The sequence below is a fragment of the Scyliorhinus canicula genome, chromosome 9 (genome assembly GCF_902713615.1).
Source record: "Scyliorhinus canicula chromosome 9, sScyCan1.1, whole genome shotgun sequence".
NCBI lineage: Eukaryota > Metazoa > Chordata > Chondrichthyes > Carcharhiniformes > Scyliorhinidae > Scyliorhinus > Scyliorhinus canicula.
This window is the reverse complement of record NC_052154.1, coordinates 184575126-184592253: the sequence shown is the minus strand read 5'-3', so window position 1 is coordinate 184592253 and position 17128 is coordinate 184575126. Positions and strand designations below refer to the sequence as shown.

At 40.5% G+C, this 17128-nt stretch overlaps 1 protein-coding gene across 1 annotated transcript in view; it reads left to right on the top strand.

Moving 5' to 3' along the window:
• Nucleotides 1-1472: 1472 nt before the first annotated feature.
• lgr4 (leucine-rich repeat containing G protein-coupled receptor 4) overlaps nt 1473-17128 on the top strand; it is a 129562-nt gene continuing 113906 nt past the window's right edge. The window contains exon 1 of the mRNA XM_038808305.1: nt 1473-1943. Within this exon, the coding sequence (XP_038664233.1) occupies nt 1480-1943 (464 nt within the window). The 5' untranslated portion in view covers nt 1473-1479. The remainder of the gene's footprint in view (nt 1944-17128) is intronic.

Here is a 17128-nt window from a genome sequence, read left to right as displayed (position 1 = left end):
ATGAAGACAGTGTGTCAGGTGCTCGGAGGAGTCCCAGCGGCAACCATGCCCATATGTTCTGGGCATGCCGGCACTGGAGGAGTTCTGGAAGGGGGTGGTGAGGACGTGTCACGGGTGGTGGGATCCAGGGTCAAGCAGGATGGGGGACTCACCGAATTTTTGGGGTTGGGGTGGAGCACCGTAACCCCGGGCGTGCAGGAGGTGAAGAGGCCGGTGTGCGTTGGCCTTTGCGTCACTAGTAAGCCCGGGCGAAGGATTTTGCTACAATGGAAGGCATGCGAGGCCCCCGAGCGTGGATCAATGACATGGCGGGTTTATTAGGCTAGAGAAGGTCAAATTCGCCCTGAGAGGATCGGTACAAGGGTTCTTCAGGAGGTGGCAACCTTTCCTCGACTTTCTGGCTCAACGATTGGGTACTGGGACAGTAGCAGCGGCAACCCGGGGGGGGGGGGGGGGGGGGGGGGGGGGAGACGATGACTATGTTTGTTTATTTTATTTAAATTTGGTTTATTTAATTTTAACTTATTGTTAAGTTCTCTTGTTGGGGGTGGGAGGGATGGGATACATGCGTTGATACGGTTGGGGGTGTTACGGTTGTTATGGGGTATTTTGTTGTATTTTATGTTTGTTGTTATATTTTTTATATTTTCTGTAAAAAATTCCAATGAAAATTATTTTTAAAAAAAAGGGGAATGGCTGTCAATCAAGGGAGTGGATGTCAATCAGGGAGCATGGTGTCAATCAGGGGAGTGGCTGTCAATCAAGGGAGTGGTTGTCAATCAGGACAGTGGCTGTCAATCAGGGGAGTGGCTGTCAATCAGGGAAGTCGCTGCTAATCAGGGAGCTGGGTGTCAATCAGGGAGCTGGGTGTCAATCAGGGAGTGGCTGTCAATCAGTGAGCCGGGTGTCAATCAAGGAGCTGGGTGTCAATCAGGGAGCTGGGTGTCAATCAGGGAGCTGGGTGTCAATCAGAGAGCTGGGTGTCAATCAGGGAGCTGGGTGTCAATCAGGGAGCTGGGTGTCAATCAGGGAGCTGGGTGTCAATCAGGGGAGTGGCTGTCAATCAGGTGAGTGGCTGTCAATCAGGGATCTGGGAGTCAATCAGGGAGCTGGCTGTCAGCCAGGGGAGTGGCTGTCAATCAGGGATCTGGGTGTCAATCAGGGAGCTGGGTGTCAATCAGGGAGCTGGCTGTCAATCAGGGAGCTGGGTGTCAATCAGGGAGCTGGCTGTCAATCAGGGGAGTGGCTGCCAATCAGGGAGTGGCTGTCAATCAGGGAAATGGCTGTCAATCAGGGAAATGGCTGTCAATCAGGGAGCTGGGTGTCAATCAGGGAGCTGGCTGTCAGCCAGGGGAGTGGCTGTCAATCAGGGCAGTAGTTGTCAATCAAGGAGCTGGCCCCGCCTCCGGGCTGGCTGTCAATCAGGGAGCTGGGTGTCAATCAGGGAGCTGGCCCCGCCCGGGGCTGGCGCGGTCTCCAATGGAGACGGGCCCTGTCCCTCCCCCAGCCCAGCCGGGCCGGGCCCAGCTGTTTGGAGCGGGAGCGGCGGCGGAGCGGGAGCTGAGTGTCCGTCCGCGCGCGCGCCCGAGTCGTGGGAACCGAGCCCAAAGCGAGCGGGGCGGCGATCACCGTGAGAGCCTGAGGGGGAGCGGGGCTCCATTCCACTCGGTCCGTCCACTCGAGCGGCCGCTCTCTCCCCTCATGTGCCGCCGGTGTTTGGCGCGGTGGCCGGTGCGGACCCGGCCGCCTGCTGCCCTCCTCCTCCTCCCCTTCATCCTGCTCCTGGGGCTGGGACCGAGCGGAGGGCGCCCGGAGAACGTGGCGGCTCCCTGCCCGGCCGTGTGCCGCTGTGAGGGCGACGGCGGCGCCGCACTCCGGGTCGACTGCTCCGGCCGCGGCTTGACCACCGTGCCGCCAGGCCTCGGCATCTTCACCTTCTTCCTGTGAGTATCGCTCAATCAGATCAAACTTCACTCATATCACCTCAAACTTCACTAATAATCCTCATCTCATTCTGGCGCGGCGGTTGGGATTCAGCCTTGGGTTTAAACTGGTAAAGGGCGAGTGAGAGGGAGGAATTTTTATATATATTAAATTAAATATAAATTATACTGGTATTTTTGTGACTTTTCACAGTAATGATCGCAGTGAATATTAATCTCATCCCAGGAATGTGAGCACCGACCTTCCCTGAGCTGTTAATCCAAGGCAACAAAGTGCCCTCTTGGGACAGCTGGGGAAAGAAAGAGTGTTTCTTGGTCTTCTGGAACATCCCAAATAATCTTTTTTTTTAAAATTTGGACACCCCTAAGGTGCAACCTTTCTGTTTACATGTGTTTTGCTGACATTTTTATTTCCAAATGGCCAGCATGGGTGCCCGTTTATCTGTCTCCCCAGGCTGGTTGAACGCTTTGAACGTGCCCAGTTTTGCTTTGCAGCTTCAGACTATTGACTGGTCCCAATCAGATTGCGGTTTAAAGTTACCCCGCACCCCTGGGGTTGCAAATGGATTTGCTCTCCTGCTGTGAAGCCTAGCACAGGGCTAAATCGCTGGCTTTTAAAGCAGACCAAGGCAGGCCAGAAGCACGGTTCAATTCCCGTGCACCAGCCTCCCCGAACAGGCGCCGGAATGTGGCGGCTAGGGGCTTTTCACGGTAACTTCGTTTGAAGCCTACTTGTGACAATAAGCGACTTTCATTTCCTTCCAAGTCTCAGATTCTGGCTTGACTTGGTCCTCAAGTTGAAATCATTTGCGGAAGAATAATTCCCTGTGCTTCACTTGTGTTATAGTCTTGGCATTGGGTGATACTTTGGACCACACAGGGATTAGTAGCATGCAGGCCACTGCTGCTGATTTTTGTGGAGATTGGTGTTTATTTTTTCGATATGGGAAAGGGGATAACTTTCAATCGCTTATTTGAGTTATGAGTTTTTAAATTTGAACCCTGGTGGAGCTGATTGTCCTCTGCAAATTGCATTAGTCGCCCTATGCTGCTGAGCTCTGTGTGAGACTCGTCAAAACCAAAAAAAAACATGCTGGAAATCCTCAGCAGGCCAGGTAACATCTGCACAGCAAGAAACAAGAGTTAACTTTTCCAAGTTGATGATCTTTCGTCAGAACTGCTTCTGATGAAAGATAATCAAACCGAAACATTAAATCTTGTTTTTCTCTCTGCCGATGTTACCTGACCTGCTGAGTGTTTCCAGCATTTTCTGTTTTTGTTTCAGACTTCCAGTCTCCAGCATTTTGGTTTGGCACCAGCTCTGCTGTGCCCACGTGGTTAGCTCAGCCCCCTCCCTTAACCCAACCAAGCATGCAAGTGGGCAATGTAACTAACTCCAGGTCACAGTGCTGTCAAATATTGTCCTACTTGCTGCAGTAAAAATGGACACTAATGCATATTAAAAAAATAACGTAATTAAAGCCTTTGAATTCTATTAGAATACTTATGAAATAGTCAGCACCTTTCTACTCCTTTGCTGTTAGAAAAAAGATTTCTAATTTTCAGTGAAGGAAAAAAAAATCAAACTGTTCCACCTACCACTTTTTGTCATTTGTTCTTTAGATTTTTGCTTTTGCAGTGGAGATCAATTTCAGAAGCAGGTTATTTGTTGCTATTCACACCCACAATTCTCCCTAGTTTTCTGCCAGTCAGAAAGTGAAGGCACTGAGGTAAAATGAGGGGTCAGCAACTTGACAATACAATATACACATTCCTAAAAATGACCTTTTGCTGTGGAAGACTGAACTTTTGGTTCTATGTCAAAGAAATTTGAGTTCGGAGGTCAATTTGTATTCCATTTACACCAGGAAATGGTAATGTAAAGTGTCTATTTTTCAATAGGCACGGATTTTCTGTGTGGTCATGGTTTGTTGTAGGACGAGTTTTCTTTGTGAGCCACTGCATGGATTTTAATGTAGATGTATATTTGTGGGATTGTTTAAGAATTCTGCAGTTCTAGCTGAAATTGGTAAAAATAACGTTTAAAGTCTGTGTATGAGCAGAGGCTATCCTGAGTGGAATAGACCTTATTACTGTAATGCTTTCTATAAAAACAGCCAACAGTGGAAATATCAATTTTATTTAGCCCGTTGTTTTGGATCTCTAAGGTGGGTTGATACCTATGAGCAGTTGCAAATTACTGGGACTGTCCGTAAACAACAGTTCGAGTAACTTGGACACCATCCTACTTCAGCGTCACACTGGGTTAAAGTCACTCTTGTAGTAAATTGCTGATTAAAATTAGAATTTTCCACATGTATGAAACAATTATTTACACGTTGAGTAAGTGACCATGAATTATAGCAAAGCCACGTATATAGCTGCCATAGTTTCAATCGCAGTAACCTGAACTGATACCTGTTGGATAATTGCTGTTTAGAAGGTGTGCCATCTGCTTTCACTGATGCTGGTGCCACTCTTTTAATGGAAAAGGTAGTTACGTGAAAGCAGATTTTGCTGAATGTGAAGAAAAGTATTGTTGTGAAAAATTATCCATGGTAACAGATTATTAAAAGAATGTCAGTTGTGTGCAGTGCTTCAAAACATCATGGTTATGTTGTCCTAGAGCAATTCAAGCATTTGCGTTGATTGTGTGTGTTTCGATTTTGCTTGATCAGGGGGAAAGACGCCTTGAATTATGATACTGTATTTGTGAATATTGAGTGCTTGTAGATGGAAAGGACAACGTTAATCCCCCAAAACTGTGTCCGTAGAAATATCTTGCCATAAATATTTGACGATAAGTAATTTCCAAATGGTAAGGTTGCATTGATCGTGGGTAAAACAACAAGCAGTATTTTTTAAGGCACAGAATATTTTAGTGTTATCTTTTCTAGAATGACTGGAGGCTGAAGCCTTGTATGCTCAAGGGTTATTGCTTCTTAATCTGAGCCTGCTGCGATAATTGGCTACCTATATGCTTAACATGCATCATGTGACGCATGTTGGAATGTTAAGTTTATGAAATGCAGATATTGCTGACAATTTTATATCTTGAAAGGGGCCTATTAAGAGTATTTGAAAGCAGTCCGCCAATAACATGGAAATCCTTCAGCAGGAAATTGTTTTTTCAGATATTTTTGTATTATATGTCATGAGTAACGTTGATACTTCGATAAAATAACATAAGTGGGTTGCTTTCAAAAGTTAAAGAAACAGTCCAATTCACTATCTTGTAACATTTGTGCAGTGCCAGCACCTGCACTTATGAATCTGATTTAACCCATACTTCTAAACTGTTCCAGCCAAATTGTACTAAAGCTTAGAAGGCGTTAATAGTGATTGCCGGAGACTTGCTGTCAAACACATAGTTTACAAGTTATTTTGTAGCTTGATGATTCCACAATTTTTTCCTTTATAAAATAACTTAATAGAGGAGAGGTCGGTATATAGTTAGTATATTACTTTTGTATTTCTAGCTTGCAAGTAAGAGAGGCAGGCATAATATGACCAATACTATTCAGTATTGATTTGCACCTGGTAGCCATAAATTGGGGTAGTTTGTGGCTTAACCATGTTGACCTACTTGAATGAGTTACACATTGTTAGTCATTTTAAACAGATAAGGTGCCCAAGGTACTAATAGGTAAGCTAGGCACTCATTGTGCTTACTTGGATTGAGACTTCAGAATGTACAGCTTTTGTTGCTGGATATTTGCCTAATATTTGTCAAGAATTTGGGTGTTTTTCTTTTGTAACTGGGATAACAAAAAGTTGTTTTAAATGGTGTTCCAACAAATGCTTGGCTGTACTGTGAGGTATCACAACGCCCAGGAAGGAAAGTAAACCTCTCGTGTCTTAATCAGTTCTAAATGCTGAGCTAATAAAAGGTTGAATGAATTTATATCTTGTGCAAGTGATGCATTTTTGTGCTTCTAAAAAAATTTGCTTTTTAAAAATCTGCTTTTAAAAAATGTGCTCTGGCTAGAGGTGTCATGAGCGAGGCCAGCATTTATTGCCCATTTTTAATTGCCCTCTAGAAGATGGTGGTGCGCCACCTTTTGATTTGGCTGCATCCATACGGAAGGAGGTTCCAGGATTTTGACCTAGTCACAATGAAGGAATGGCAAAATGTATCCAATTTGGGGTGGTATGCAACTCAACGGGAGCTTGTGGGTACTGGCTTACCAGCCAAGTTTCAAAATGTTTGTAAAATCTTGCACATCACTTTGCTAAACTTCCATTTAAATGAATGCTGGATTGTACTACAGCCATTTGAGCTGATAATTTAAAAAAAAACACAAGCAGAATATTTTTCAAGTAATTTTCTACATCCTCGTCTGACACTGCAGCATGTTGCTGGAGCATCATCCAGGTGCAGGTGTCCTCTGGTAACAAGGCTATCCGCCTTGTGAGCATTGAAGCAGAGTGTTGGCAGGTTACTCCGCTATGGGGAAAGGTGGATCACAAGCTCAGCACTTTTCTGTTCTTGTCTAATTTTCACACATAAACAGCATTGCCTGGACATTGACCAGGAATGGAGAGTCTGGCCAACTACTGTTTTCCCCTTTCTAACCCAGGGTCGTTGAAAGTCAGCTTTAATGCCTGTGCTACCATTTTGGTTACAGATCCTAGCTAACTCGGAACAGACTAGGGATTGAATCTGGGACCTTTCTTATTCACACGATAATACAATAAAACACACAAGTTTGTCAAGAAATGTAATTGTTTTTGAGTAAGGTTTTCTACATACTGGGCATGAGTAGTTAATTGTAGATTGCAGTAATTACATTTATACATAGATTTAAACTGGCTGGATCTGTGTTATACTTACAAATATGCAAGATTCTTTTGGAATCAAATTTAAAATTTAAACCATTCCGTCTGATATGTTATACAATTGTCACTCGTTATCATAGAATCTACAGCACGGAGACAGGCCCTTCGGCCCAAACTGGTCCAAGCCAACCAAAAAGCCCATCTAAGCTAACCCCATTTGGCCCATATCCATCTAAACCTTTCCTATCCATATATCTGTCCAAATGATTTTTAAATGTCATCGATATCCCTGCCTCAAACACTTCCTCTGGCAGCTCATTCCGCATACTTATCACCCTCTGTGGGTTTGGGGGGGGAGGGGGGGAGGAGGGGAGAAAAGAAAAGTTGCTCCTTGGGTTCCCATTAATTATTTCCCCTCTTAACTTACACCTATGCCCTCCATCATGCTTAGAATGGTTAGCTAGCAGCATGGCTTGATTGACTGAAAAGTAAATGGGCAAAGCAAATGAACATATTTAATGTATGATTTGGTGAGCTGTTAGCTAGTTAAATTACTGAACAGCTATTAGGGCAGCAAAATACAAAAATAATCAGGCGTGACCATGATGTGGAATAATGGTGAAAAGGATTTATAACCATTTCAAAATTTGTGCTGCATATTCAAAATACCATGCATTGTATTTCGATTATCTAAAGTGGTGAATGCACTTTGTAGGTCACAAACTTTTTACTCACTCTTCCCCAGGAATGAGGGAACTCTGTATCTCAGTTTCTTTCCCCATCTCCTGCAAAACCTGATGCCTCCAATGGCCAAGCCTTGATTAATCTTTCCCTCTGTTGCACATTTTCCCAACAGAGTGGTGACCTGAATTATGGGCCTTTGCATGGATTTCACAACCTTAAAAAAGAAAAATTGTTCACAGAGATCATTTTGGAACATCTGCCAAAAACTGAGTTATAAATTTTAAAAACTGAAGTTTGTAAATAGAGCTGCAGAATAACTCATCGGAATATCTTCCCTAAATAAGTGGGGAATTATTTTGTTCTATAATTCATAGTTGTATAAAATTCATATTTTAAAGGGAATTGTATAAAATTGGTGGGGCAGAATTTTCAGGGCTATGGGGAAAAAAGCTGGGGATTAAGACTGGTTGGATGGTTCTTTCATAGAGAGCTAGCACAAGTATCATAGGCCCAATGGCCTCCTCTCCATGTTTCTGTATGACCGTTTAAAAGTTCTGTTTACGTAGAATTTACAGTGCAGAAAGAGGCCATTCGGCCCATTGGGTCTCCACGCTACTCAAGCGCACACCTCCATCCTATCCCAGTAACCCCACCCAATCATTCTGGACACTAAGGGCAACCTAGAATGACCAATCCAACTAACCTGCACATCTCTGGACTGTGGGAGGAAACCGGCACCCAGAGGAAATCCACGCAGAGACGGGGATAATGTGCAGACTCCGCACAGACAGTGACCCAAGCCGGGAATTGAACCTGGGACCCTGGTGCTGTGAAGCAACAGTGCTAACCACCAATCTATTGCGCAGCCCATGGGGAGTGATGAGAATAATTTATTCTGCATTTTTTTCCTGTAACAAATCCGTGTTGGGGGACTGAGAATGTCTAATTCAGTAAAACTATTTTAATTCTATTTGTTCTGCATTCCAAAATTTAATTAATTAAATTTCTGACGTATACAAAGTCTGTGGTTTGATTTTGTTCAGAACTATTGCATGTAAACCAGATAAAGCTATCTTCAGTATCCTAAATAAAAGTTGATCAAGATGAGCTGTGGTTAAGATAGACAATTATCATTGATAGAATTCCATACAAACTTTGTGGCTGCATCTTGTCCATGAGTTTTATTAAGTGATTCATTCTCATCACAAGGAAATAATTCATAATAAAGCAAAGATTGTGTTATAAAATTAAATGCACTACCATGGCTGAGGTAGTGCTTGGGATCTGCATCTTCTACTTGCCATATTGTGATATCATAGCATCGTGGAAAGACTGCTGGAGGTAGAGGTGTGTGGAGAGCCAGGATTAGCAACCTTCAGACAATGAAGACACTAGATGAAGAGTGAGATGAGTTGTATTCTGGCATTTGTGGTGGGGAATGAAAAGGGGAAAAATTACCTTCATGCAGGTGATATGGTTTTCCGTGAGGAGGAGGAAAGAAACATTGGCAAGAATATCCATCTGGAAATCACGTGAATTAACTGATGGCCATTTATGACCCTGGAAGCAGATTGCGTTCCAGCTATCTCAGCCAGGAAATGTTGCACAAGGACTTAAATATGGGGGAAAATGCACAGTTTATGAAGCTTTTCAATTAATATATGGTAGTGGATTTTTAAATCTGCAGATATGCCTTTTGAGAAAGTAACTTTATAGTTAAAAGTTAAATGTAAACTTTCAAGATCTGGCAAAAGTGCAATGCAGTAAAATATGCTTTTTGGCAAGCTGCACAGTATCCATTTTGAAATGAGTTGTTACCTTCCACTTGGTTGCATATGAATAGTTGCACGGTGCATTGACCTGGTCCCTCCGCAGGGAAGCTGATGTGGGCTTTATGGCAAGAACCTTGCTGGTAACAAAGAAAGCATATGGAATATTTCACTTTCCCTTTTTAGCGTGGTACAGCTTGGTGACTCTTGCTGCACAGAACCATCAGTTTCAGGACACGAGGTCAGCATCGACCTATCTTTTCACTCAGATTTTTGAAGAACCCATGCAGTTGAGAATTTAGTATTTGAAAAACTGCTTTATTAATATGTAATTATAAAATAAAGCAAAACATTTTCAATTGCATAGAAATTTTGCATTGCAATAATATAAATTGATACGTTTGCATTTAATTTAGTACTGTGTATGATTCATTATGAAGCAGTCCTGGTGTGTGCATTTTGAACTGCTAAGTACACATGCATATCAGTTTTTATTTTTTCAACATATCTATTTTGTTTCACACCTTAATCTGGAATTGTAAACATTAACAGAGCAGTTAATATTTGACAGAATAGTTCTATATGGAAGCCTACAGCAGGCCTTTTTGTTTCAAGGGCGACTTTCCAGCCTGTGGTACAGAGTGTTCCACAGAAGTCGTGGACGTCAAGAGTTCCTGAATATTTTCTTGTAAATCATTTGCTTGCAGAATACGAAAATGTTTTGGTTTCTGTGCCCTACAAATCCTTCTACCCCTTTTTCCAAGTAACAGTCACCCTGTCAGGAATAAATAGTCTGAAAGCCGAGATAAGTTGTTACTCTCTCTGTTCCTTGTTTGCCCCCTTTTCCACCTCATTAAGTGACTTTAAATCTTGATGTGGCTAATGACATGCAGGGTTGATTATTCACTCTGGCTAGTGAGATATTTCCTTCCAGTAATTGAGTTCTGTGCCCTTTCACCCAGGAAACGCCTGGATGTTTAATTTGTTTTTCGGGGAGTGTTAGTCAGTAAGTAATTAAACCACACTGTGACTTAAGCTTCCTTTTTAGATAACTTATACCTGTCTATGTGCAAAAGCCAGGGCAGTCAGTCCACTTCATAATAAGTTTGCTGTTCTCAGCATTTCATGGCGTTCTTAGATATTTAATTGTTTCAATGGTAGACTAAGCTTGCTATCTTTTTTAAGAAAAGTACATTAAAACTGTTTTTGACTCTTGTTTTTGTTAAATTATTTAATCGGTTATAGAATGTATTTTGCCATTTACCAAGAATCCTATTGACAGTTTTATTTTTTATCCTTTTGGCACGCTATCTTGCCACAATCTTATTTCAATTAAAATTTTTACTTTTTTACCAGACTGCAATATGGTCAATAGTTGAAATATGTAAATTTTATATAATGTGTGTTTTTAAAAAAACTGATTTGGAAGCCGCATGAATAGGTTTGATAAGATTTGTGCATGCAATCTATTTTTGTACAAATTTTAAACTGGATATGGCTTCTGGCACCTTGTTAATATAAGACTACAGTTCTAGTACCACTGGCTATTTAACTTGTCTCTTGTTTTTCCACTCACATTGACTCACTTTTATCTAATTTATTTTCTTGACGGGGAACTGCATTCAACTACACTTTAATAATCTGACAAATATTCTAATAATGGGGAAGGGCAGTTTCTTCCCCACCAAGTTGGAATGGTCCATATTTGAGATTCTCCCTCTTGCAGCTAAGAACTGATTATATCTCGCTGATATGAATTAGAGTAATTTAGAACCTTGGCATTCGAACCTGTGACTCTCTGGGAAGCCATGCTTTAAAAACTGCAGAACTCTTAATTGGTTCCAGTATCTGCACTGTTTTTGTTCTGATGATGATTTACCTCTCGTTATCTGTTTGGCTTTTAGAGGTTAGAGGTGAATTGAGTTTGCCGATCCAAATCGAGTCCCAAATGAGCAACAGCTCACAGGGTAAAACAGACATGAATCACACAAACTCAATCTCTTTTCTAGGAGGTCAGAATAACTCTTTTAGTGCTGTACAAGGAAACTTGCCTTGTATCTGAGCTGGAAGAGTGGTCAATCTTCGGCAATCCTTGGTGCAAATAAAAAATGTAAATGTGTCTCACTGTATAACTAAAATGTGCGCATTAGAAAGAACTTGTACAGACATTGTAGTTTTTTGTTTCAATTTGAATATTGGCTTAAAATTCCTGACCTTTTGCTAATGTTTAATATTGACGGTTACACATTCAGGCTTTGTTAATTTAACCATTAATTGTGAGTAGTTTTTATACAACAAATTCAACAAAACTAAATTTCCAAAGGTATATGAATTTGTGATCTGTAAAATTAGCTTTTGATACATGTTTGAGTGACGCATTAAAATCTGTGGTCTGTCAATGGCACACAAAAGAAACAATATCTGGTATTGTGTTTCACAGGTATTCAGGTAATTACCAATGTACACAGGCATGGGTAATGTTGAAACCGATGGGTGTAGAAAATATATTCATTTACTGAAACTAAAGGTTGTCAAATAAAGCAGACCAACCCTTTCTTTTAGCACCTTTTTCTTTCTGTTTTGTTATTGCTAGCAATGTGGGCAGAACTGCTTATTTCTCTTTAGTAGGTGTTAATTAGTTTACAACCATTGTATAGAAGCTAGGGGCGAAAAAAAAGTGTGTTGGAATGAGACTGTGCATTGTCCTACTATTAGGTAATGAAAACAGCCTGAATGGCGTCTTCCTGATTTATTGCACCACATTGCCCAGTTCAAGGCTGCAGCGCATAGCATGTTTACTGTATTGAATCATGAGAAACTGGCTGCTGTGTCCATTATTATATTTGGGTTGTCTTCTTGCAAACTATTTTAATCGTCAATACTGTAAAGTTTCATTGTGCCCACAAGTTATTGACCATTTTTATTTTGATGGATATAACTCCTTAGCAGCTATTAGAAAGGAAGTAAAAATCCTCCTTGCCAATAATTTAACTATTGGTTTAGCTTTACTTCTTTGCTGCCCCTTTCCCATGTAATTATAGCCCTTGCAGTAGCCCTGAGGTTCTACTGCTCTAACTAATTGCAGTATATCAAATTACAAACTCCATTAGCAAATGGTAACGAGTGATTGTAAACTTTTTTTTCCCTTCTTCCCTCTTGAATCTTGTACCTTCGAAAATATACTGTTGGTTGTGTCATACTTCTAAAACACACACTGTTACATAACTTTGGCAAAGTTGAGCTGCTTTTCACCGACAGAATAGTAAAACATCTATTGTCTGGCATGTCTGGTTGTTAAGTCTATTGTGTGCATAAGTAATAAAAGCTGTGATGTAGCCAGTGCTGAGCAGACGAGAGGATAGCTTATTTTTGGGAATCCCTTACCAAGCGCCAAAACAGTTGGTTAAGATAAAAAAGCAGACGGAAACTGATATCATGCATACAGATCTCTTGTTGTATTAAATGCCATTCTTCTTAAGCCTCATGCTAAACTTATTTGTGATTATTTGAAAGTCTCTTAAAGATGTTACTGTAATAGGATTTGTTGCTTCTGAAAAGAGCATTACAAATTAATGGAATAAAGTGTGCAGGGGGTGTCTGTGTGTGTATAGCTGAATTTGCTAAAAGGAGTCAGAAATGGTAGTGAACGCAATGGAGGGAAATGTACAGAAGCCTCACAGAAAGACATGCACGATTAGATCTAGAGTTAGAGTAATTCCTACACAAAAAAGGTTATGTTGAGGTTGATTGTTATGTTGGCTTCTTTTGAAGGAGCCTGGGAGTTTTATAGTCTGCATTCTCCATCTTACTGTCATGCTGCTGCATGGAAACAGGTCCAGCACTGCTTGCCACAGAATAAACACATTTACAATAGAAAGGGGCCAGATTACTCTTTGACGGATTGAAAATTACTCCTCAGAATGAGCGCATTGTTAGGCATTTGTTCCTGTTTAGCACCCCCCAGAGCCACCCCCAGTGAACCATGAAAAGAAGCAATCACATTAATCTGTCACTCAGTCTCTCATGAAGAAAGAAAAAAACAGAACAGTCAGGTTCTTGCCAAAATGGTCTAGGATCTGTCGAGACAAAAGTTGGAGTTTAAATTACAGATTTGTCTTCATTTCATCGGCTTTTTTTTCCTGTCCTGGGCCCCTTGTACTACCTCCTAATTCCACCTGCTTACATTAGGAAGAATCCAAGATTTGTCGAGATAATTAAATAAATAGAGACCCCAACTGAATAGAGTGCAAAATAAACAGTCTGTCCCTTGCTGAAACTGTGCAAGTTTATTTGAGGTTTTTTTTCTTTAATAATCTTAACCTGTATAATTTAGTACAACTGTCTTGGGATTCAACTTTCTTTTCTTAAAAAAAAATTACAAGCGTGTAATGCCTCCAGATAAAAAACCCACAGGGGTGCATTGTGCAAGTCTTAATTAACAGCTTTGAAAGGCTAAACAAAAGAAGGAAGAAAATGCTACAGAGTTATTGTTATTCCACCCTGTTGGTTCTGCTAGTTGACCATCCATTGGTGCATTTTGTAAATTTAAACTGAATGACACTTTTGTTCTGGGCTAACAGAGGTGAAAGAAGCCAATTATTGCATTTATTTCTATGGGCAGCTGCAAGCATGGGAGATTAAACTGAAGGTAAATAGAAATTTCCAACCATTTTAGGTTTAGTCGAGAATGTGAGTGAATCATTAAGATGTTTTCCTTGTAAAGCTTTGTGCAGTTCGGTGTTAAGGGACCAGTGGAAGGCTATTTGATGTATAGAAACTAGTGAAAACTGAAGTGACTGTTAATGTCTTGATTATTATACAACTGTTGAGAAAATGATTCCAGCTTGAGGGTAAACAAAGAGCTGTTATACTGCTATTACTATGTCTGTTTATCCTTAAGGAGCTGAGTCCTTTAAGCTATTAATTTCATGCAGGACCATTCATATGAAATTTTTGCAAAAACATTGTCTTTAGTTATTTGTACTGGCGGATTTTTTTTGTCCCAAGGTTATGGGGTGTTTTCTTGATGATTATCCAAAGCGATTTGAACTGAATTAGATAACTTCAGCAAGGGTGCTGCAGTTGACCTATGTGGTCCTGAGTTCGGGAGTGGCAAATCCTTTGATGGAAATGGGAAAAGAATCATGAGCATTTCAGATGGCCGTTGCAGTCAAGTACTCCATACTATATTTGCAGCACTCGTCCAAGTTTTCAAATGAATACTGTCTACTTAGATGAAGCACGAGTGGGTGGCAGGTGCACGTGGTGGATACATTCCACAAAGTGGAGGCAAGGATTTTGATTTCAAACGCAATTTTTAGAATTGTCCAGTCTTGTACTAGTAAATTTTACCTAGGAGTGGAGAGAATTCTTAAATTGCGGTTTAGAATCTGACAAATTCTGAAATTTGGCATCAGCGTCTTGCAGTGGTGGCTATATGCTAGATAATATTAGTGGAAGGGTGTTTTGAGAGGCTTTCAAAAATACGCCTTTTCAAATTTCCATTTCTACATTTTAGTTCATAATAAAATAAACGTGGGGGCAATGTATCTTTTTTTAAGGTGGGGCCTAAATAGGGTAAAGAGAAGTTTGGCATATGAGTATTGTGAGAAAGTTGGTCGAAGAACTAATGGATTTAATCTTTGCATAATGTGGCCTTTTTAGTGGTGACAGCTGACATCCTGTCTCTTAGCAGCTTCCTAACAGTTTCAGCTCTGTCTTCTGCTGTAGGGAGTACTGTGACCAAACCTGAAGTGCACCAGTATTCTTTTGACAAATTCAGACCCATAGGATTCCTGGCAGTCCGAAGAGTACAGTATCCCATCTCCTTTGGGACTTGCATCTGAATAACATTTTGTTGTAAAATTTATCAATCACTATACAGTATTAAACATGTAGGATTGATCGTGTACAAATAAGCGGCCTTGAGGTGTATCCTAGTTAGTTGGAAGTTATTTTAACTGTGTAAAGATCACTGACAAGGCCGCATTTATAATATTGTGTGCTTTGAACATGCTAATTTCAAAAAGATGAAAGATTATTATCAATTGGTCATGAGAAATTCCAGCTGGTGTTTCTGGAACTGTAATCCAACAAGTAGTCCAAGCCTTTGGGAGGATGAGGTCAAAACTGGCAAGTAAAGTAAAAGTGCACCAGAAAGATAACTATCACATTGGAAACGTGTTTGGAGACTCTAGGAATATGGACAGATTGAAATGACCAAATTAGCAAGGCATTAAATCTACAAAAAAAAAAGTGGTGAGGGAAGGCAGAAACCAGGGTTTTAGATAGATTTTAAACAATCCATGGATATTTTGTCCTTTTGTTCTTCATCTTTTGGCTTTGTAAAATAAAGGTTATGCTTAATATGAATGGATTAGGTACATAATGAATTTTAGGTTCACAATAGCGTTGACTCCCTGATGGAGAGAAGACTATTGTTTTTGCTATTTGCTTTAGAAAATGTGCACTGTGGCAAATGTAAATGTGACACTTGGAGATTTTATTCTTGAACAGTATTCAGAAATATTTTACAGAAATATTTTAATGGGAAGGAAAAACAAACAGCAGCATCCTATACACACAGGAATATGCAGACTATCTGATTTGGCCAGGCACCTTGAAAAAGCAATTGATAGATGCACAATCCTGAATTGAAATAGAGAGTTTCGCCCCTTTTATAATTTTGTTTAGGTTGGATTCTGGCAATCTGACATCAATGAACTGTTCAGCATTTGTGCTATTAAATCTGGCTTCCACTGGCAGGTTCATGGACCAGAGTCGAACAAAAGTAGAAGATACTGGACAATCGCAGCACGTCTGACTGACAACATCTGTGTGAGAGATGGAGTGAACATTTTGAGTAGTCAAATTTGGCTCTCGGGACCCAGCTGTCGGCCATTAGTCTCCTGGGATCCAACCTAAGCAAGTGCCAGCTTTTGAGTACCACTGATGGGCTGTTTGAAAATAAGTTGCTTAAAAGCATGTAACAGCCAAGATAGTGAGTGTTTTTGAGGCAAAGGTTGAGAGGAGGTAGGAAAAAGAAGTTGGGGCTAAAGTCTGTCAAAATTTGGGTTACTGTTAGAAAATGGGTTGACGGATACCAAGTGACGACTGGCTACTCTTGCGCAAGTGGACACGCACCATTCTGAAGGTATGCCTAAAGCAGCGAGTCACAGGACAATATTTATTGCATGCTTTTGGAATTGTGAAACTGGCAGCCATATCATATGGGGCCTGTACTGAGTTTAAAAACAACTTTTCTAATTCTGGATTTGGGATAGCGGAAGAATGAATGAGGGTGATTTGAGAGAATGGACCTTGGTCAAGGAGAGAAAACATTCAAAAATATTTCATTTGCTGCAGAAGTGCACAGAGATATCCTGAGGTCATGAAAGACACTATATAAATGCAAGTCTGTCTGTCTTTATAATGGAAGATGATTTGGTGATTGAGGATTCTGCTATTGCAGGAAGCTGAGCAAGACCTGTGGTAAAAGTAGCTTGAATGTTGAAGGAATAAGGGTATTTACAAACTAGTGACAGAAAAACTAATGAGGACTTATTCTGTTTAGTCCCTTTGCTAGTTCTTAACATTGTTAACAAATTGGCTGGAAAATACATTTTGATATAACCATTGTGTTCAGAGGATTTTTAAAAAATGAAATTCAAATCAAATTCTGTATGTGCCATTAATGACACTGAACATGCAATTGTATATTAGAATATGATTCAGATCAAATGAACAGGTTATTATATAATACTCATCATATTAGATGATTAGCTTCAGGATTTTTTGCTATCCCCACAGATAATCTCTCAAAATCTTGCTGCATCCATATAGTTGCATAGCATACCCATCCAAATGGTGAAATTCTGTGTTGTATTTTCATACTGATAACTAGTCAATGCATTTCTCATTCATAGCTGTATCCTGTGATTTTATAATTTTTTT